Source organism: Oryza sativa, chromosome 1 (assembly GCF_034140825.1).
Source record: "Oryza sativa Japonica Group chromosome 1, ASM3414082v1".
In the NCBI taxonomy this organism is placed as follows: domain Eukaryota; kingdom Viridiplantae; phylum Streptophyta; class Magnoliopsida; order Poales; family Poaceae; genus Oryza; species Oryza sativa.
Window position 1 is genome coordinate 27,802,866 of NC_089035.1, and position 22,461 is coordinate 27,825,326.

Here is a 22,461-nt window from a genome sequence, read left to right on the forward strand (position 1 = left end):
TTGCACCGAATTATGATACAGCGAGAAGGATTAGAGAGACAGAACCTAAAGTTGCAGGGTAGCGTTGTATGTAGTAATGCAGGCCTGCACGTATATACGCTCTGCTGTCACGGCCAGCCGGGCTCCAGCCGAACAGAAACAGAGTCCAGCAACCGATCGATCGATTGCTGCCCAATGCCAATACCAATATGCTTCTAGAACCTGTACAGCTCGTGCGATTAGATTAATCTTGGAGATTTATCTTAACACGAACTCTAATAAAGTACTCCGTGCTTTTCATTTGTTTACACGGATTTATGGCGGTTTGCAGTTGCAGATCAAACCGGCAACGACCCTGACAGCTGACGGTGAGTTGTAAGTAGTAAGCATAAACTCGCGGTTGGCTGGCGCGAGCCTTCGGCGCCAAGCAGGCTCGAATCCAAATCACATCTCCTCGAGCCGAGACGAGACGAGACGGGTTCGTCTCCTTTATATTGCTCCGTGTCCAACCAATCCCCGGTCATCTCGCCTCGTCTCGTCCCGTCCCTGCGCTGCACGTCTCCGCCTCCAAGAGTCTTCTTCCTCTCCCATGGCGGCGGCCATGGGCGCCGAGGCCGAGATTGCGGCGGCGGTGGCGCCGGCGGCGACTGATGAGTGTGGTGGAAAGGCGGCGGCGATGGGGGGAGTGAAGCAGCGGCGGGGAGGAGGAGGAGGAGGAGGGTGGGTGAAGAGGATGATGACGACGACGACGGCGGTGCCGAGGAGGCGGGGGCACTACACGCCAGTGGGCGTCGAGGTCGAGCTGCACGGCTCGGCGGCGGCGGGGGCCGATGAGGAGAAGCCGCCGCGGCGGCGGGGAGGGTGGCTGCGGCGGATGATGGTGCCGCGGGAGTGCGTGCACGGGCGGCAGCAGCGGTGGTGGAAGCTGCAGGCGGGCGGCGGCGGCGGCGGGTCGTCGTCGAGGCTGGCGGCGGGGCTGACGCGGTCGCTGTCGCGGTGGAAGACGGCCGGGAGCGGCGGCTGGGCGACGGCGGTGGCCGACGCCGTGGCGTTCCGCGTGATGTACGTGGTGGAGGCCGTCGTGCTCGGCCTCGCGCTCTCCTGCTTCTTCTGCTGCTGCGGCTGCCAGATTTAAACCAATTCTGCTCGCCGCAGCTGGCCGCGTTCGTAACCATCATGCATGTATGTAATTTTTTTGCTTGTGGTTAATTAGTTCGATCGTGTTGTAAATCTGCGCCCTTAATTAAATCCGTACGATTTAACGGAGATCATCTTACATTAACCGATCGATCGCCTCTTCAGCTGAGATAATTGGGTTGGTGTTCGTCGATCGTGCGTACATCCATACGTGTTCTCGGTGGACGCGACTGCTCAACAGATTGATGCCTCTAGATTGCTCTAGACCTTGCCGGCTGTGGCGTGCACCGTGGTCCCTGTACGTTCACGATTAGCCATGGCCCATGGGCGTCTGCACCGGTAGACATAAGACATCGAGGCCGTGCCCCGTGCATTCTTCACCCAGGAGCCCTTAGGGTTTCCTTTTTTTGTTGGATCAAAGAAATTTTGTAGATACAATAGTGAAATTAGATTGAAAGGGAAAAATTTCTATAACAAAATTTGGGTTTTTTTAGAAAAATATATATATAAGACTTCTTTTCTCCATATTTTAGAGGAGCCTGGTTTAGCCGAATATTTACGAAATTCAACCCCTCCGTAGTTGTAATACATTCATCATTGGGTATGCAGAAATTTATTGGCCAAATTTCATTAAAATTAAGAAAAGAGTTACATTTTACAACACAACAAGGTCGCTGAGTTAGGGAACAACATCACTTTACAAGTATAATATAATTTGTGCCTCACATATAGCATCTTGTACTCCCACTATTATAGGCATTGTTGTCCCCACTTCACTATTAGCACTATCCTCAAAAGATAAGACACAATTATTTTCTTACAAGGGTGAGACGGTTATTCTCACCCTTGAGTAATTGTTTGTGGGACCACCTATACATTTGTCGATAAATTTTCTCTTGAAAATTTGACAAATGTAATTATAGTACAATCATAGTGTAATTACACTGTAACTTGCATGTAACTACAAGATTTGTTACATTATAGTTACAGTGTAATTACATGCAAGTTACAGTGTAATTACACTATGATTATACTGTAATTACATATGTCAAATTTTTGGAGGAAAATTTGTCGACAAATATATAGCAAAATTGTTTGTGACATACTCCGGCCATCCATAAATTTTGGTCTTTTCCATTTATCCACAGATATAAGAGATTTGATTACATCGCTGACCTACTAATTTCACAATCGGTCCAACCATTACTTCTATTACTTTATTTACATCTCTAGACGTGATCTGTTCCAATCAAGTAATTGAACTTTTAGGGATAGAGCAATTTCACCTCAACTTAAACTCTACTATAAACAATCTAAGACTCATTATATTTATAAATGGAGGGAGCATATGTAATTTAGATAATGATGAAAAAAAACTTGAGAAATTGAACTAGATAAATTATGGTTTCACACATCAATTACTCAACAAACATGTGAAGACCAATTTATAATATACACCCAAATCAGACGATAAATATATAGACACTTTCACAATTGAATATGTTATATTCGTTTCGTTACCTACGAATCGAAATTTATCTTACATACTATGTGGAGTGATAGATAATATATGCAGTAGTCTTTTGTAAAGGGAAAAAAAGAACTAGTACAAAATTTCAAAACTATGTGAATGGGCATTATAACCGAGGGTAAATATATAAAACAAGCCTAGTGCTGATTTTCTACTGATTCCCTCCGAGAAAACTACCAACGCCCACACCATTAATTTCTGCCCGTCTCTTTTTCTACGTTTGGTGGGATGAATTATCCTCCTTTCCCTGTCCTCACGCTTGTCTTCTACCATCAGTTTCGCTGTTTGATGTTTCTAAAGCGACGGTAGTGGTTTGGCTCATCGCGCGATCGGCAGCGCCAGTACCAGTAAACAACAAAAGCGCATGACATTTCTCAACGACGATATTTTTGACTTGTTGGGTTCTACGTACCGCAACTCAACTTGAGGAACTAGCACCTTATCCGAACTGACCTTTTACAATGCTTAAGGTTAAAAATCGATGCGAAAGGTGGTGCTTTATGATGATCTTTACTTATAAAAGAATTAATCTAGGTTGATTGTATTTTTAATTTAATGAATCGTATCTATTTATACTACCACATTAATTATTAGTAACATATTTATAATAAAAACAATGGTTGATATAGTTTTCACCGAAGAGAATACTGATAGTAAAATATTATCGACAAATAAGATCACTGTAGAGGTGATGTGTTTTACTATGGTCTCTGCAAGCGACGTCCCTTTCTTTGCGACGTGTGGTGACGACATCACGAAATATCCTCCAAAGCAAGCACGTTTTAAGATTCTATCCATTCTACAGTCCACATCAAACCACCTGAAAATCTAGTCGAACTTGCAAGAAGAGAGAGAATTTAATCTGCTGCTAGCTCGACCATACAAGGCCTGTTTGTAGCAGAACATACCACCTTATCTGCAGTGGCTGTGGGGAGGAGAATGAGAGAGCAGCAAAGCGTGCGACATGCCGGGAAAAGAGCGCTCTGACTGAAAACCGCTACTAGGGACATTGGGGGACGCACGTAGCAGTACATAGGAGTATGCCTTATTGCCGTCTGATGCATCTGCAGAGATAATGTTGATGCCTTGATGGTGGATGGCCCAATTGATTTCAGTATGCATATTTGGTGAAGTATAATTAATTACTACTCCTAAGTCAAAAGATATGCAGTGCCTCAGAAAACAACTCGTGTATCTTCATCAAGTGAGTGTGCAAGTTCAATTTTTCTTCTTTTCTTCTTTTTTTTTCCCAATTTGCCGGTAGTTTATAGGCATTTGCCTCAAGCGTGGACATGTTCTCAGCGAGTCAACTGCAAGTCCCATCTACTTGTAGGGTTGAAACTGGATAGTTTTTGTCCGTCCGGACCATTTTTCAAATTCAGATAGGTCGGAATTATCTGGAAATTCTCGGATTCGGAAATGAATTCGGATTTTTTTAGTCGGAAACAAAAACAAATACAATAAGGGAAATGATTGGAAACTATCCAGAAATTTTGTTTGGATATCCGCAGACATGGATCAAATTTTAGAAAAAACACGTATATATACATAACTTTTTTCATACAGAGTTAGATGAAGATAAACTTTAGGGAAAAGTCCATTTTACACCCCCTAACTCTATGCTTTGTCTAAAGTACACCCTTGAACTTTAAAACCGGGTATTCCATATCCTCAAACTACCAATACTAGACACATTACACCCCCGGCAGTTTGTAGGGTGGTTTTGGTAAATAATATGCCACGTGTAAAAAAAAAGGGTCCCACATGTCACGCCACCTCTCCTCCTTCCCTCCATCGATGATGGAGCAGCCCAAGCTAGCTGCATCTATCGCCGCCAGCAGCTCGCTGGAGCGGTGGCTGTAGGGCACGTGAAGCTCAGCTGAGGGGACGGATGCAGTGCTCTAGCTCGATTTTGGTGGTGGAGGGAGCGGATGCGGTGCTCTAAGGGAGACGAAGCATGATAGTGGAGCTGCAATCGGCACAGGCGGCGGAGCCGCGAAGGGGCATGCTAGTGTGAGACAGGGAAGGCGGAGGAGCTACGTGCAGCTATGGCGTGTGCCTATGATGACGGCTACAAGGGGATGAAGCGGCGCTGGTGATGTCCCCTTGGGTGAGCTCAATAGAAGAAGGGGCCGATGGCGAGCTCGATGATGAGCCCGCCGCTTGCCCAAGGTTGAAGAAGACGGGGCGCATGGCAGCAGCTTCGATTCTCTACTCCTTAACACCGGTCTGTGAGGCTATGCCCGTGAGAGGGAGAGAGAAGAGAAGAAAAGAAAGCTAACCCTGACATGTGAGACCCACTGCTTTTTTTACACATGGCATCCTATGGTGACGTCCTACCGTACCAAAACCAGCCTACAAACCGTTCAGGGGTGTAACTTGTCTGATATTAATAGTTGGGGGGTGTTAAATGCTTGGTTTTAAAGTTCGAGGGTGTATTTTAGACGAAGTAAAGAGTTAAAGGGTGTAAGATGGGCTTATCCCTAAACTTTATATCAAAATTGTAGAGCTCGATGAGATCTACAACTTTCTTGTTGATAATGTTATTATTTGAGATTATTTAAGGGTCTAAATATTTATTATAAAATACCATATATGTTTTTTTACAAAATCTCAGATATGCAATTCAAACGACATTTGATGGAGATGTGTTCCATATCAAAGTTGTAGAGCTTAATGGGATCTACCACTTTATAGTTTATAAAATTTATATTTGAAACTTTTTAAACTATAAAACAAACACTATAAGTTTTGAAGATGCGAAATAAAATAAATAACACCTCCAATTTATACAACAAGAACTTGATTAGTGATATGGTAAGTAAGCTATAAATATTGTAAAATATCTTGGGATTAAAAAATGAATAATCATATTTACATGTGGGTCTCTTAAGAGAATAGCCATGAAAATCGATTTTCACATACGGTTGTGGGACCACCTATAAAATTGACAATATAAATGTTGGAGGCGTTGATAAAAAACAAGCGATATCTCTTCCTTGATTAAGGAAACTCAATTTGAGGGGATATTTATATACCGGCAAATATTCGTTGCCATATTCTTTCCGTTTCGTTTTCGCTCCTTATCTGTATTCGATAATATTTGATTTTATTTCTGTATCCAGGTTTTCGATTCCAAAAAAGATAATATGAAAACGAATATGCTAAAGCTAATTTCCGTCCGTTTCTGATCGACTCAACCACGTTAAAAAAACCACTTTCCGAAGCATAGAAGAAGTCTATTTGTAACAGTTTTAGAAGATGGCAGAGGTGATTCAACCAGAATTTAGAAGCAAAAGATGTGGGACACAAAATAGACTTATTTCTTTTCACAATGATTTCTTGAATTCAAGCCCAAATAGGATGGGCCAGTTCAGGCCTTAACACAGAGCTTGATCTGACCCCGTGCCATTCTTGGGAGAAGAACGGAATTTTAGACACTAAAATTATTTAAAATACATAGGAGTACATAAGTAAGCAAAACCAATACATATGTACAAACTTCGTTGAAAATACATACAGTATGTACAAACAACACCTATTTGCGTCAGGTCAGTAGTCAAGTTAGTCGGTACCATTGGCCCACGCCAAAGTATTTACAAACTAACGACGATTACCTCCCGTGCCTTGAGGAGGAGCTGTACATTATGGCCTTATATACACAAGATTGGTCTTGCTTGCACCTTGTTCATTGGCCTCCCCTACCGGTTTCCATGGCGTCCAGTGGTTCGGTGGCTTGCTGCGTTGGGTTCTCGCTTCCCCTCTCGGTGATGTACCTAAAGTGCGCGTGAGGCCAGAACCCTGCCATTGGCGTGGTGCAACCACTAGTTAATGCAAGGTTTTGAATATATTATTCCTAGAAAAGAAAATAATATCGTTCTCTCACGTAGCGAATAACAATTTGGTTGCCATATAAAAGCTTGAATCCAACATTTTAATTTAAAAACCGGTTATCAGTGGTAACTTGTTGTTTATTTTCCAATAGTAGTCGGTTTTTAATTAAAAATCTTCAAACATTTTTCCATGGCTAATGCATACATTTTCATATGCCTAAGCATATGAAAAGTATTACCACCTCATAAGTAGATCAAAATACAATTATCCACGAGACATACGTCGTATCTAAGTCAACAGACTACTCATTTTTACGAAAATCTATATAACCAAGAAACCTTAATCCCCTTTTTCACTTGATTAAGGCCGTTACCTGCTTTCTGATCCCCCGAGTTACACTCTCTCTCCACCTCTCTCCTGGTGATGCTCCTTTTTCTCTGTCTATTTCCGGTGCCTTCACTCCCCCAATACTATTGCTCTTCTTCCTTGCCCAGGCCTCTCCCTGGTACCTTCATGTGCCACCTTTCCTAAGTAGCACCCCCTCCCCTTCCACTCAGGCTGAACTAAACGCCACCAAATTTAGGACCATGCTCCTAGCATCACCTGCCAGTTTAGGCCTCCACTCCTTTTCTCATCCAATGAACTCTTCTGCAATGGCTCTCGAGCTCAATGCAGCTAGATCTAGTGACTTCAGGCATGTTTGGATCTGGCTGCTTTGGTCTTTCAAGAAGTTACTAGCTTTGGAATTGATTTTTTATGCTTAAAATGTGCTCAAATGTAGCAGACCTCCGGTTTGAGATGGTCGAATCTAGCGGTCTAGGCTTGTGTGGATCCGGTTGCCTTGAGAAATCAGATCTAGCCTTGGTGCTCCCTCGAACTATAGTGCGGGCAACTGGTCACTATAACTTGGCTTGAGTTGAATTGTGGCGATGAGTGAATTGTCCTTAATCCCTTTTCCAATTGATTCGGGCCGTTGCCAGATTCCTGATCCTCCTTACTTGTCACACTTCTTCTCCACCCCTCTCCTGGGTGATGCTCCCCTTTCTATTTCTGTCATCGATGCTACCTTCGCTTCCCCAATGCTGCTAGCCCCTATTCCTTGCCCCATCCTCTCCCTGACACCTCCTTGTGACACTTTTCCTAAGCGGCACATTCTCCCCTTCCTCTCATGCTAGGCGGAACTAAATGTCACCAGATTTAGGATGACTATGTCGTTCCTAGCATATATCATCTGCCATTACTTTCCTCCACTTCTCATCTAATGAACTCGGATGCAACAGCTCTCAAGCTCGATGCTGTTGGATCTGGTGACCTTTGGCCCGTTTGGACCTAGCTGTTTTTGATCCTTTAAGAAGTTACTAGCTTTGAAGTTTTTTTTTAATATTTAGAATTAGCTCAAATATTGTGGCCCTTTGGGCTGAGACAGATCTAGCAGGCTAACAACTTAGACTCATGTAGATCCGGTTGCCTTGAGAAGTCAGATTTGGCCTTGATGTTCTCTCGAACTATGGTGCGGACGGCCACATGTGGCAGCTAGTCACGATAACTCGACTTGTGTTGAATTACGGTGACGAGCGGACTGTCCTTTTCGGTTTTTCTATTGAAGGTGCCTACTTCTCAATTTGCACTTTTTTTCTTTATTATAATTGTGGCTAAGGATATACCATTAATATGATTTCAATTTCAAATTTAAACTTCTTTGACGGCTCCCCCGTATACCGTTGGTGGTTCAAGAGTGGTAACTGGTAACCAATCCGATTACACCACCGTGATTTTAATCCTTTGTTGGACGCCGTGGTCGGTATGCTGTGTAATCCATCTCAAGAAAGTAGAGAAACGAAGGGAGAAAGCAGAACACACCTTTCTCATCTGAAGGAGCCGGGAAGAACTGAAGATAGCAGACAGAGGCAACCACCAATCCTATAGACGAGCACTGACCATTAGCAGCAGAGAGAACGAGATATATAGCTCACAATATCGATTCTGATAAAACCGCAACTTCATCAAGCATGTACAGTGTCAGTGGTATATAGTGGAGTACGTACCAAGGACGCCTCCCGTGCAGACGTCTTGCCAATGGTGCCAGTAGTCGTCCACCCTCGAGATGGCGACCATCGCCGCAACGAGCAGAGGCGCGAGGACGACGCACAGCTTGGCGACGTGCCCGCGCCGGTCGAACACCGTGATCTTCCCGGCAAGGTACCACGACAGGAACCCCAGACCGGCGAAAGACCCTGCAGCCACAGAGCACGAGAACATATCATTTCTGGCTTTCTGCTGTCAGTGTCACAAACTCACTATATATACCGTGAATTCAGTGATTGGAATTTCACTGTAGTAAGTTCTTGTTTATATCATTCACTCAATCAATCTAGATAGAAGAATGATCAGACATTCAGTTGGCTGATCTTGATCTATTGTTATGTGATGAGGGGAGTGAGATATATAGACTTGACTCACATGAAGTGTGGCCGCTCGGGAAGCTCTTGTGTCCCTCCTTGATCACGCTCGCGTCGCCGTGGCAGATGACTCCCGTGGTGACGTTATCGAACACCTGGGCACAGGCACAGCACAGCACAGCACATGTGTGTATCGCTCGATAAGCGAGGCGTTCTTGGGGCGTAAATTCCAGAGAGGTTTGACTGTTTTGAGGGGCTAATTAAGTTGAGATTTGCTGTTATACCGCGATTCCGTCGGGGAAGCAGCGCCAGAAGAAGTTCGGCCTCGGGCGGCCGACGGCATCCTTGATCGCGTCGGTGAGCACGCCGGTAATCAGCACCGAAAACAGAATGCCTGCTCGTCGATGGATCAAAATGTTCGTCACAACAAAGAAATTAAGGAGATGTTGCAATGGAATGGAGGGCAACGTTGGAAGATTTAAGTACCTAGCACAGCATGGTGAAGATCGTACACGTTCCTCCTCCTGAAGTAGACGACGGTGAAGACAATCATGGGCCCAATGACAGCGACGATCTGCGCCATTTAGGACGAGAGATAATCCTGATTAGATCACGTAATTAAAGAGGAAACTTAATCGAGGGACGGATCATAAAAATCGCAGATAATTATAATTGCGCCGCACCGGGACGGCCCAGATGGGGACGGTGTTGCGCTTCATGGGGTATCTGAGATCGGTCATCATGCCGGCGCCGACGAACCGGTGGAACGGCTCGATGGCGTTGAGGAGGCCGTCGACGGCGACGAGGAGGAGCAGCGCGAGCCAGTCGTAGGCGTGCGACCTCGCCACGGCGGCGCCATGCGACCGTATCGTCGGGAACGGGCACGACGGCGGAGCAGCTCGCGCGTCGGCCGGCATCGATTCCTCTCACCTGTACGTGTACGTTACCTTGCGATCGATCTTGCAATCTTTGGCTCCCTCTAGATCGTCTTTCTTTCTGTTCTTTTTTCTTTTCCGAGGTGAACCTTGATCGATCGTCTTCCTGCATCCTTACATGTGCGTATATATAAACAAAGAAAATGTAACAATTAATAACGAACAAGTGAATCATTGGAACATGTCCGTTGAGCAGATTGAGACTTTGGGAGTTGCTTGGGAGTTTCTCTCCAGTTTTCACCTCTCTATTCATGGCATTTGTTTGGGGGACTTCCAGCAAACTTAAGGCATGGTTTTTTAGCTGTGGGATGACGGGTGATGGATGAAAATGAGTTTATGATAATTATTTAAGGGTATATTAAACAAACGGATTAAATATTAGGACGTTGAATTAAAGCTTTCTAAGAAATATTGACAACGATTTCTTTAAATAAAAACTACGCCGTTTAGTATCTTGTGAAACATGCACGTGATAGTTTATAATACTTAACCCAGAACCGCCTTTAAACTGCATGCTGAAGAAAACGTTGAAGTAGGAAAAACACAAGATTTTATCTATACTATCTATAAAGTTACAACCCACTACATCTTAAATCTCAACATGCAAAAATACCATATAATCATCCATTAGAAATTGTTACATCTTAAACATTATACAAGCATACTATATCATCTATACTTTATTATACGTTAAAACTTTAAAAATATAAGTATGTTAAATCATCATCCCACATAATTTACATAATATTTCAACATATATCTCTTTATCATTTTCTACAATATCCCATATATAGTTCATTCTTATTTAGTTAATGTTTCTATATTCTCTCATTAAACCATATCATCTCAATTGCTTTTAGCCTTTTGATTATTAATCTATAGTGCAAATTATTTTCCTCATTTTCTTCTCTTATAAAGTTACATCACCTTACTTTTACTTTTAAATTATCAATCTATATACCATTTAAATTATCATAAACCACATCAACTTAATTGTTATGGCCTTTGCAAGGATCGATCAAATATACAAATTCTATAAGCTTAAGACGTCTAGCTATATTACATGTTTCTACTATTATCATACTAAACTTTTAAAGCAACGCGTGGAGTTTCATCAAGTTAGAAACACGAGTATAGACAAAAAGATTACAAAACACTTGAAAAATATGATAATGATTGTTTGAATAAAGGAAAAAATGTACTGGTAAAGGTTAATGGAAAAAGTTTCTAAGAAATACCGAAAAAATGTTTCTTAAATACCGTTTAGTCGCTTAGGAAGCCAACAATCTATAATCCAAAATCCGTAACCCCATTTTAAACGCATGCTCAAGAAAATGCAGGAGTAGAAAGAACAAAAGTATAAACGTGGGATTATAATACACAGGAAGAAAGTACAATAATGATTGTTTAAAACTTTGGATAGAGCACAAAATTAATATTCAGGAATTTACGGGAAGATAAAAACTTATAGAGAACTCTATGGATTTAGGTATTCAATTAGAGTTTTATGGGATTTAATAGTTCCCAATCCCTTTCTTCTAAAGGCTCATTTAGGGAAAGAAAAACTATAGGACTCAAATCCTTTAATAATCCCGATTTATCATTTATTTGAAAGGGACAAAAAGATTCATTTACTGACGGAACTGTAAAAAGGCCAAAACCATATACTCCCTCCGTCCCAAAATATAAGCATTTTTAACTATGAATCTGGACAATGTCCAGATTCATAGTTAAATATTGTCCAGATTCATAGTTAAAAATGCTTATATTTTGGGACGGAGGTAGTAACTTTTTCCCGATTAGACGAAACAGATAGGCGCGCACGCACTAAACTTTAAAGAGGAACTTTTAAAACTTTAAGATATCCACTCAATACAGACTAATCTTAGGCCATCCCCAGCCCTACATGTCGTATAGTGTCCATATCATTAATTATATTGTCACAGAAGCAAAAATCTAATATGCAAGAGAGTTAATGAGTAGAGAGGTAAAAAGATAAAACACCATTTCTCATGTAAGAAACCATCTCTACACAAAAACCAAAAATAAAAACAAGGGGATAGATGCATGAAAGGAGAGAAAAGAGAGGTGATTGGATAAGAATTTAATGTGAAAACACCATCCATTGGATATATACTCCCTCCGTTTCAGGTTACAAGACGTTTTAACCGTGGTCAAAGTCAAACTGTTTCAAGTTTGACTAAGTTATTGACAAATATAACAATATTTATAATACTAAATTAGTTTCATCAAATTAATAATTGAATATATTTTCATAATAAATTTGTCTTGAGTTGAAAATGTTACTACTTTTTTCTATAATCTTGGTCAAGCTTAAAGCAGTTCAAAACGTCTTATAACTTGAAACGGAAGGAGTAATTTCTATACATAGTGTCTATATGACATGGCAAGTATGGAAAGTAGTTGATAATTTTTGGGTTGGGATGGCTTTAGGCACCATTCACTGCCGTCGCAACTTTTCTAAGCCTGAAACTATTTTTTTAGTTATTCCCTCCATCATATAAACAATAAATATAATGGAATATGATATTGCTATTATTACAAATATGAACAGTTATGTAATAGATTTGTTTTTATAGAAAAAAGTAGAAATTTATAAATAATAACTTTAGCAGTCCTGGAAAGGTGTTGCTTGCACTGCATAAATTATTCCACATTTTTTTTAAAGTCGTTTGATTTTATAGAAGTAAAATAAGGCTCGACCACGGGGTACGGACCGCATCACCACATCACCACGCGTTATCCAATCCTTATTATTTAGGTAAATTAGACCTTTACCATTAGTGTTGTTCTTTTTTTAGATTTTGCGCTGATCGCCCGCAGTTATGGAATCTCAGAATCTGTAACTGGAGTATAAAGATCGGTAGATATCGCATCGAATTAGTGATACCTCCGACTTAAAATAACTTTATTTTATAGCTATTCTATACTCTCTCTGTTCTATAGTAAGCTTATTTCTGGCTCCTCTCGTTTATCCTAAAATAAATTTATTTTCATATAATTATTGTATCGGAGTTTGTGAAAGTGGAAAATAATTATATTAAAAGTAGTTAGAGTGAGAAATAATTATATTGGAATCTAATAAAGTATATTTGTATTGTATTTTTTTTGTTTTATATTGGTATGTGTGGGATGGGTAAAAAATAAATTAGAGAAGGAGTACATGCCAACCTAGACCAACATAAAGAAATAAAATACTCTCCATTCTATCAAATCATAATGTAACTTTCTTCCACTCTAGTTAAATGCATTTTTTATAAACTCTAATATAATAATAAATAAAAATAAAATTATTTTAGAATAAATAAGATAATAAAAAATAAAATCATTTTGGAATGGAGTGTGCAGATCTGTGTCAATTGAGAAAAGAGCAGTTGCTCACCGGTTGGTTGACTCGCCGGGCCGCGTCTGGGGCGCGTACCGCGCGCGTCTGGATGCACCGCGTAAGTGACACCCCACGCGCCTACGCGGGACAGGGATCAGATCATTCAGTGGAATAAATTGCTGACAATGACATATATAGTACCACTCATCATGGAACATAGTATATAACAACGACTCTCGATTGGTAAGTCAATCATCAAGTGGTGCAAGTGCAGGAACGGATCTGGAATTTTAATAGAGATGTGTCCTGTCTCTTCCAGCTCCTACTCTTCTTTCTCACCCTCTTCTTCCCTTTCCCTTCTCCTCTCTCGCCTTCTCTCAATGGTGATCCAGCGTGGTAGAGGAGACTCGAGTCCCCCCAACTTCCCCCAACACCCACGCTAGATCCGTTTTTCTAAAGTAAACCTTTACCCTAAGATAGTTGACCTTTAATAACGGCATAATAACCAAGTAGAGGGTTAAATACTCTCTCCTTCACAAGAATAAGCATTTTTAAGGGGTTTAACAAAATAAAATAAGATTAAGCTGAAATTATTTTGATGGTTCTAAGAGCAGTGGTTAGATGCATGGGGAAAGTACGATGAGAAATAAAAGCACTATCAGTATAACTACTATCGCCCTATAAAAAATCTAAGATCTATTTTATATTTTTAAAACTTTTGTAAGTCTAAGATCTATTTATAATCTCTATATGTGAAATTAAATTGTTGACCAGAATCTAATAAACCATCTTATTACTTACTGGTTAAATGCATATGTATAGTTTGTTGCTTTTATCACATAGTGAATGAGTTAATTTTTTCTTAAGTTTGGTGACAAAGAAATACTCCCTCCATCCAAAAAAAACTCAACCTAGTAAGGGATGTGACCCCTTCTAGGACAACGAATCTGGATGTGACTAGAATCTATCCAAATTCGTTGTCCTATAAGGGAGTTGAGTTTTTTTTGGAACGGAGGGAGTAGGTCTTAGACTTTTGGATGAAGGCAGTATTAAGCAATATGGTTGCATAGATTGGAAAAGTAGTACTCTCTATTTTAAAATATAAGGTGTATTTTGTTTCATAAAAAATATTTTGATCAATAATCATTTCTATTAAAATATTATTTATGTGATAGAAAAATACAATCATATTGTAAGCAAGTACTTTTAAATATTAATCTAATACATTATTTTTTTGACTTAAAATTATATCTAACAGACTAATTATTGGTCAAAGTAACTCTCTCTCTCTCTCTCTCTATATATATATATATATATATATATATAAGGAAGGGATATTAAACAAAATATACTCCCATCATCTTAAAATAACTTCTATCAGCAATCATTTATCTAAAACAAGTTCATTGGGGATCATGGTCTCACGATGTCACGCACAACCTGCAAAGGTCATGGTTACCTCGACCATGCCTCAGCTCAGGAGCTAGGAACCCATAGCTCGGGGCCACGTGTTGGGCAAGTTTGAAGCCCTGTGATATGCTTGGTGAAAAAGAGATTTCGGGCGAGGAGGATTTGCCATGGTCATCGCCGCTCACCGCCACCAAGGACTGTCATGCAAGTCATCGCCGCTCGCCACCATGGTCATCACCACTCTCCACAGCAAATCCAGCGAGCTCGCGGCGAGATCTGATAAGCTCACATTCGGATCCAGTGAGCTATTTGATTCAACGGAGGAGAAGGGAGAAGAGACGGCACTGACGTCAACGAAGAAGGGAGGGTTGCATGATGGTGGATGGGGAGAGGGAGAGAGGCAGAGATGGGCAATGAAGTAGCGTTGTAGTGGCGAAGTCGTCAGCCTCTTCGAAGAAAATAGAATCTATACGAAAATATAGAGAGAGAGGAGTGAGGGAGAGGAAAAAAATTAAGGTGGTGGAGTCGTCGGTGTCTTTGAAGAAAAATGGCCATGGTGGGAAGACATTGGGGGAGGGAGAGGAAATAGATAAAGTAGGAGAGGCTCGGATGGGTCATGTAAAGATAAGGTCACATAAAAGACTAATTGCACGTAAGATCTAAAATAGATACATGGTTATTGTAAGGTTTAGGGTCTAAAATATAAAAGTTTCAGTGGATACATTGTTATTTTAGGTTTAAGATCTAAATATAAAATATAAAAGTTCCAGTTAATTAATAATAAGAAATTATTCTACTTTCTCGTTTTTCTTCGTAAGAACATTTTCTAAACTGGTTTAAGGGTGTGTTTTTCAAAACGGAAGTTTTAAATTTGTTCTCCTTCCATTTTATATTATAAGTTGTTTGATTTTTTTTTCTAAAATTATAGCGAAACATAGTAGCATTTTCAATAAAAACAAAATTTTATTAAAATATATTTATTATAATTTAATGGAACTAATTTAATACTCCCTCTGTTTCATAATGTAACACTTTCGACAATGCTATAAAGTCATCTATATTTTCAACAATGCTATAAAGTCATCTATATTAATTGGATAAAGTCATCTATATTAATGTGGATAATACTATAAAATCAAAAGAAAAAAGTATCATAAATCTTATTATTTTTTTTATATAAATTGGATTAAAAAAACTTTAATTAAAAAATAAACAACTTATTAATAACTTAACTCTGGTAGTGTGGTTATAGACTCCGAATTGCAGCTTCTACCGAGCAAAATACGTAAAATTGTTTTGAGGTATAAAAATTTTGGGATTCAAGATTTGTTGGGCTTTACCCTCCCCGAAGAGAAGGAGCCCTTCCAGAAATTCTCAGTGGCCCTGACGGGCCAAAGAGGGGGTTTGGAAATAGTTTTCAACCAGCAATTGACGCGCCTCGGTATTACCTCACTAGCTGCGTCATTGCCCCAAGCGCAAAGATGCCTCTCTAGCTAGCCCCCCACCCCCGTCTTATACCCATCACGTCCTCCTCCCTCTCCTCCATCTACCGAGGTGGTACTAATCCATCGCAAAACCAGCACGCACAACGCCCCGCGCCACTTGTACCAGCAGCGGCCGAGGCTGCATGGGCCGAAAGCCCAGCTCCACTGGGCCGCACGGCCGGCCCAACGAGAGATCTAGTCTACTCTCTCCTCTCCGCCTCGCTTCGCCGTCTCTTTTCCTTTCGCCGCTGCAAACCTCCGTCTCCTCCGGCTCCGGCTGCTCGGGGCCTAAACCCTCGCCGCGTGTACTAAAAACCCCGGCGGCCCAGGCGGCGGAGGGATGAAGACGAGGTCGCAGACGGCGCCGAAGCCGCTGAAAACGGTGCGGCTGCCTCCTGTCAAGCCGCGGCCCAAGCCGCCGCCGCCGCAGCCGCAGCCGCCGCCGTCCCGGAAGAAGGGGCAGCCCCTCGTCGACCGGCGCCGCCCCAAGAAGCCGCCCACCGCCTTCTTCTACTTCATGTGCGTGTATTATCTGGTTCCCTTTCTCTTTGTGTGGATTTGCCTGGTCTGTCAGTGCGTGCCGTGGCTGGCTCTTGCCACGAGGTGATTGGTGCTGCTGTTACCGGGGGCTTATTTCTTTTTCTTTTTATTAATCGAATTGTTTCCTTGCATAGATTAGAACTTTGTTTTAGGAGCTTTTTTACTCACCAACTTCGAATTGAGTGGTGCCTTGGTGGTAATACGGTGCAGCAAGTTCGCATGCGAAATATTTACGATACTGCCTCCGGTCCGTGGCAATTAGGAAAATGGTTGGGTATGTTAGGGACTGAATTTACTAGGTTTTACAGGGCATCTCAATCTGAGGTGCATTTTTCGATCTGTTCCCTAGTCATGGATGGACTCATTGTTGTAGCTTGTGCAATCAGGTTTCACCCCAAGTTTATGTAGATTGGCATTGTTTACATCTCATTTTGGAAGGCTGGGATCCTAGATTCCTATTTGAGTTATCCTGCGATATTATATAGGATTGCCCTGTTCTTTATTAGAATTTGATTGTTTTTCCTAAAGACGGAGTGAGGCAGGTTATTTTGTGGTCCTATCTTGGGAGTTGGCAACTGAAACTATGCACCACTTTTTTTTTGAGTACCAAAGTGTGTGCTTCCCCTGCAACATATGCGAAGGGCACAGCCTTTACCTAATTGAACAGGCATATCTGATGCTCCTTGTCCACAATTGCATCGAAAGATGTGTGGTTACTGATATAAAATGAATGCATATGTTTTTGACTTGGTCATGCTTTTGATGGTTACGAAGTGTTTTAGCTACTGATAGAGAGTAATGGCAACATTTACATGCTACCATAATTGTCTAGATGCTTTATACCGCATCCAGTCATCAACATTAAACATAGTGCTTACTTCCTTGAGGTGTTTCACATAAATTTAGCCATTTAGGTGTAACCAAAACACAAAAGTTACTCTGTTGTTTTTGCCTCTTATTTTCATATCTTGTACTGAATCAACTCAGTCAAGTTTTACTGAAAAACTGTTATGGTCTGCTGAAGGGAGGATTTTCGGAAAACTTACAAGGAAGAAAATCCAAGTGTAAAATCAATGCAAGAAGTAAGTTTCCATCAGTTAACGTTGAAGCTTTAAGCTACTTAGTCATCTAGTAATATATCTTACCCTGCAGGTAGGGAAGGCATGTGGCGAGAAATGGAATACAATGACATTTGAGGTTTGTGATTTCACCTTAGTGATGTTTGTGGTCAATTAGGTCTCTAGTTGCTGTAAATTTTCTATCACTCAAGTACCAAACCATGCTTCTCTGTAAGTTGTAACGCATGGCTGTTTTGGTTTGAAGCCAAAACTTGCCCTACCAAAATGTTGGCTTCTTGTATAGTAATTTGGCACCATTTGGTTTGCTACCAAAATTTACCTACACCACACAAAAGTTGCCAAAAATCTGGAAGTGCCAAAACTTGCCTATGTTTTGGCATTGCCAACATTTTGGCATGGTAGCAAACCCAACAAACACATAAAATGATTGATAGAAACATGATGGCACCACAAATCTGTACATGCGGAGTTGAGATGTATATTGACTTATTCTTTTGTTTCAAAATCACTTTTTTTTTAAACCATCAAGCAGAAGTTCCTGCTTCAGTGTATTGTATTAGTAAGGTTTAATTTCAAAGTTTAAAAAGGGATATTTGAGCCATATCTGCTCTTTTTTGTCTACTGTTTATGTGCCTAGTGTTAAAACTAGATAACTAATCTATTTATTCTAAACTTCCTTGAATTAACTGGTACAGCCTACAAAAAAAGTGATCATTGAGTCTAGGCCTCTAGGGAGTAATTCTAACGAAATAGCTGAAGGATCGGATTGACATATATTGCAACTGTAGAAGCTTTGTAGCCGATACGCTCAAACAGCTAAAGTAATACATTGACATGGACTGTAACTGTAGAAGCCCAAGAATGTACTTTGTAGGTGTTACATCTACTGTTCAGTTGGATAATGGTACATGATTGCATATTTACTTTTTCCCCCTTTTGTTCAGTAGGTTCATTCCATGTATGTTTAGTATAGTCGCATTTCAAAGGATTTGGTGCCAACTGCCAAATACCCATGTTTCCTATTTTTTTCATGCTACCAACCCATAGGGAAAACAAAAGAAGGTGCTACTGCTGTGAAGCATATCAAGATCACCTGTGGATTCCTTAGAGCTTTAAATACCAGATATGTAGTTTGGAATTTTCCTTTTTAGAAATCATAGTTTGGACCAAACTGCCAGTTGAACCAGGAAAAGATAGAAATTGTTGGCTCCAGCAGTTTGGGTTCACTCAAAGACCATTCATGCAATCAAAGCCAGAAAAGGCCGGGTGAACTATTTGTGTTGTTTTGAACTTTTGATTGGTAAATATATATTTCCTTTGTTTTTTCAGGCTCTTCTTTTGGGTTCTTAAATAATACTATGCTTTCAAATTATCAGTTTAGTACACAGTGGACTATGTAGGAATTCTGACTCATTGTCAAAATAAATGGTCTAGGCAATACAATATCTCATATCAGATATGTACAGCTTCATTTCACATTTTTGCGCATTGCATTTTAGACATAAACTCATATCATACTTATGTCAACAATTTCACTTTTGTTCATTACACCAGGAAAGAGTGAAGTATTATGATATAGCAACCGAGAAGCGTGCAGAGTATGAGAAGGCGGTGGCTGAATTTGACAAGAAAAAGGTGTATTTTCTGCATATATATTGCACGTGTTTTTTTCGTGTCTATTCAATTTTTCCATGCAAAAAATCATACTTACCTTATTTTCAATGCAGGAAAGCGGTGAATTGTCCGAGGAATCAGATTACGACTAGAGGTGAACGTCGGGTAGTTGTTCCGATGGTTCACCCAAGTAATTGGATGGACGAATCAATTGTATATTACAGAACTGAGGCACTGAGCTTTGTAATGGAATCTATATATAGTCAGTTTCCTGCTCATTCTAGAGTGAACTATCGTCTTGTGATAAAGTGATAGCTTTGGATCGAGTATTCGCTGGTACACCACCAGTGCTTGAAATAACTAAATCTTTGGGCACCGAAATTACAATTCTCTTGGTCATTCATTTTAACTAAAGAAAAATAGTATGTCACATTAAGCATCCAGGACTCCGTGGCCCAATGGATAAGGCGCTGGTCTACGGAACCAGAGATTCTGGGTTCGATCCCCAGCGGAGTCGTTCTTTTGTCTCTCTTTTTTTCACTCTCTCATTTTAAGTTTTTCCAGTTCAGTTATAATGGTTCTTTTGTTTGCTCGAAATGTGAATAATCAAACTCGCTTTATTTGTTTTTGAGATATCCTAATCTTAATTTTTTTTACGCAATTTTTTTAACCACTCTTCTATAAACCTTTGAGATACTCGTAAGTAAATCCTCCAGGTAGAATGTAATCTGGGTACTAAAGCAGTACAATCAACGTCATTGGTTGAGAGCAATTTCGTCGGCCTAGCTTGCGGCGGCCGGCGGGGCGGCGTAGAGCGACCTGAGCTGCCGGTCGATGAGCTTGCTGTGGTTGAGCGCCACCTGCAGCTCGACGTCGTCGGCCCACCACTGCTCCAGCCCATGCGCCTCCAAGAACTTGGTCGGGCCCTTGGACGCCACCAGCATCCTCGCCACGCGCGCGCCGCCGCCGCCGGTCCCTCGCACCGCCGCAGCCGCCGCCACCGCCTTGCCGCTCGCGCTCCCGCCTCCTCCTCCTCCGGCCGCCACGGTCGCCGTCCCGGCCGCCGCGTCGTTGTAGTAGCAGCAGATGTAGTCGTTGGTGTTGATGTACAGGTGCGGCAGCCACCTGCACATCGCCTTCGCCTCCTCGCTCTCGCCGCCGCCGCCGGCGTCCGCGGCCTGGGAGGAGGAGGAGGAGGAGCCACCGTAGTAGGGGATCCACGACCGCACGCGCCCCCACAGCTCGCCGGCGGTCTCGGCGAAACCCCTGAGGCTCATGGCCAGCGACACGGACGGCGGGTTGAAGACGTGGCACTCCACGAAGACGCCCTCCTTGGCGAGCGCCTTCCCCACCTGCAGCGCGAACCCGGCGCCCAGCGAGTGGCCGCCGACGCACACGCTCCCGGCGCCGAGCCTGCCCGTGGCGGCGCGCAGCGCGGCGAGCGCGCCGGCGAAGCGGACGGAGCCCTTGAGGCTGTCCCACGCGAGGAACCGGAGGTCGTCGGTGACGTCGCGGCGGAACGTGGGCGCCCTGAGGAGCGTGCCCCGCAGCGCCACGACGGCGGCGGGCGCGCCGGCGGGGCGGAAGGGGATGTAGTCGCAGAGCGCGGCCTGGCGGTCCCACTCGAGCACGGCGCCGTAGACGGAGCCGTCGCGCTCGTCGACGAGCGCCTGGGCGAGCCTGTACTTGAAGGGGCGCCACCACTGCGGCGCCAGGGCGCCGGTGCGCTCGTCGCGCCTCTCCTGCCGGTCGAGCTCCAGCAGGTAGACGCCCTGGATGAAGCACGCGATCACCATTCGCCGGTAGTTGGCGTTCTTCCTGCATGCGCCGCGCAACGCCAACAACGTGAGAAGCCGCTGTAGGCTGTAGCTGGCTGCAAGAGGGGAATGCTTTTGCGCAACTGTGCAGGTGTGACTCCTTTTTTTTTTCGAAGTAAATTTCGCCGCTCCCTCTATTTTATATTGCAAGTCGTTTTTACTTCAAACTGCTTTAAATTTGATGAAGTTTATAGAAAAATTAACATTTTCAACCCAAGACAAATATGTTATGAAAATATATTTAATTATTAGTTTAATAAAACTAATTTGATACTATAAATATTTTTATATTTGTCTATAAACTTAGTTAGACTTAAAATAGTTAAATTTTGACTAAAGTTAAAACGACTTATAATTTGAAACGGAGTAGACTGCAAGTATTGTGCTATCAAATTATCGATTTATTAGTTGCGCCATTTCATAGAACTACAATAATAGTTAATGATTTTATCGTAGAATTGTAAACTTTTGTTTGACCGATTAGGCCCCCCTCATCAGACACAAATATATTACTGCTTTGTTGCAAGTTGGGCTCACATGTGATACTTAAATTTGTAGTTTATTTGATAATAAAACAATTTTATTGTTATTGTAGTTTTGTGAAATATCTATCTAAAGTTTGTAGCAAACTTATAGTTCTGACAAGAGAGTTGTGGTTTTTTAAATATACTCTCAACTTGTTTAGAACATGATTTTAAAACTTTCACCACCAGTCCTGTATTAGGCACATAAACCGACTAAAGCCAAAATTGTTGATCGGACTATTTACAACCTGAAAAATAATCCTAGTTCTTCATTGAGGACATGAACTATATCCCAGTAAAGGAATTGAAGAAGATCAAACAAATAACTCAAACAATGCTAACTCCGCAAGCACCGTAGCACAACCAAAATGATCTAAACCTATAAAAACTCATTGAAAAGAAGATCCCCCAACAACACACACACAACACACACACACACACAAAGATCGTTGAACTTAACCAAGCAGCCTTCTTTGATCTTGAAATCGTATCTTTCTTTTGCGCGAGAGTAACTTACCAGCTCGATCGAAGGAGGTCTCTCCATGTCGTCGACGACAGGTTGCGTGGCCCATACACATGGAACTCGAACGGGCTCGCCGCAGCCGCCGCCGGCGTCGCCGGCGTCACTGCTTTCTGCTCCGGCGCCGTCTTGGCCATCCCGTTCCTTTCGGCCTCAAGAGCACGCAGTGACGCAGGGAACAATACGCACAACTCGCAGGAGAGGAGGCGGGATGAAATGCAGTTCGGCCCAAGAAATTTATGTGCCGATTTGGAAAGAATCACAGAAAGCGCCAGCGAACTTTTTATCCTTGGTTTTCTTTAACACCAGCGG

The 22,461-nt window shown here is 42.0% G+C and overlaps 4 protein-coding genes and 2 non-coding genes across 6 annotated transcripts; 3 read left to right on the plus strand and 3 right to left on the minus strand.

The window, feature by feature from the left end:
- The first annotated feature begins 497 nt into the window (after nucleotides 1-497).
- LOC9268670 (uncharacterized) lies at nucleotides 498-1,261 on the plus strand. The gene has a single exon (XM_015779004.3). The coding sequence runs from the start codon at nucleotides 569-571 to the stop codon at nucleotides 1,112-1,114; it is 546 nt and encodes a 181-aa protein (XP_015634490.1). The 5' UTR covers nucleotides 498-568; the 3' UTR covers nucleotides 1,115-1,261.
- Nucleotides 1,262-5,918: 4,657 nt separating this feature from the next.
- Nucleotides 5,919-10,112, minus strand: LOC4326857 (lipid phosphate phosphatase 2). Its single transcript, XM_015764588.3, has 7 exons — nucleotides 9,564-10,112; nucleotides 9,367-9,454; nucleotides 9,165-9,274; nucleotides 8,942-9,035; nucleotides 8,527-8,715; nucleotides 8,342-8,401; nucleotides 5,919-6,448 (listed from the first exon to the last, which is right to left on the minus strand). Exons 1-7 carry the CDS (start codon nucleotides 9,795-9,797, stop codon nucleotides 6,336-6,338), a joined length of 888 nt encoding a protein of 295 aa, XP_015620074.1. The 5' UTR covers nucleotides 9,798-10,112; the 3' UTR covers nucleotides 5,919-6,335.
- A 5,791-nt stretch (nucleotides 10,113-15,903) lies between these two features.
- On the minus strand, nucleotides 15,904-16,054 carry LOC112937668 (U4 spliceosomal RNA). The gene has a single exon (XR_003240331.1). It is a non-coding gene; the product is annotated as a U4 spliceosomal RNA (small nuclear RNA).
- A 230-nt stretch (nucleotides 16,055-16,284) lies between these two features.
- On the plus strand, nucleotides 16,285-19,566 carry LOC4326858 (high mobility group B protein 14). Its single transcript, XM_015764624.3, has 5 exons — nucleotides 16,285-16,574; nucleotides 17,620-17,677; nucleotides 17,748-17,792; nucleotides 19,229-19,309; nucleotides 19,402-19,566. The coding sequence occupies exons 1-5, from the start codon at nucleotides 16,396-16,398 to the stop codon at nucleotides 19,438-19,440; spliced, it is 402 nt and encodes a 133-aa protein (XP_015620110.1). The 5' UTR covers nucleotides 16,285-16,395; the 3' UTR covers nucleotides 19,441-19,566.
- LOC4326860 (GDSL esterase/lipase At4g10955) lies at nucleotides 19,519-22,428 on the minus strand. The gene is made up of 2 exons (XM_015764578.3): nucleotides 22,147-22,428; nucleotides 19,519-21,106 (listed from the first exon to the last, which is right to left on the minus strand). Exons 1-2 carry the CDS (start codon nucleotides 22,284-22,286, stop codon nucleotides 20,071-20,073), a joined length of 1,176 nt encoding a protein of 391 aa, XP_015620064.1. The 5' UTR covers nucleotides 22,287-22,428; the 3' UTR covers nucleotides 19,519-20,070.
- On the plus strand, nucleotides 19,733-19,805 carry TRNAR-ACG (transfer RNA arginine (anticodon ACG)). Its single transcript has one exon. It is a non-coding gene; the product is annotated as a tRNA-Arg (tRNA).
- Nucleotides 22,429-22,461: the final 33 nt, after the last annotated feature.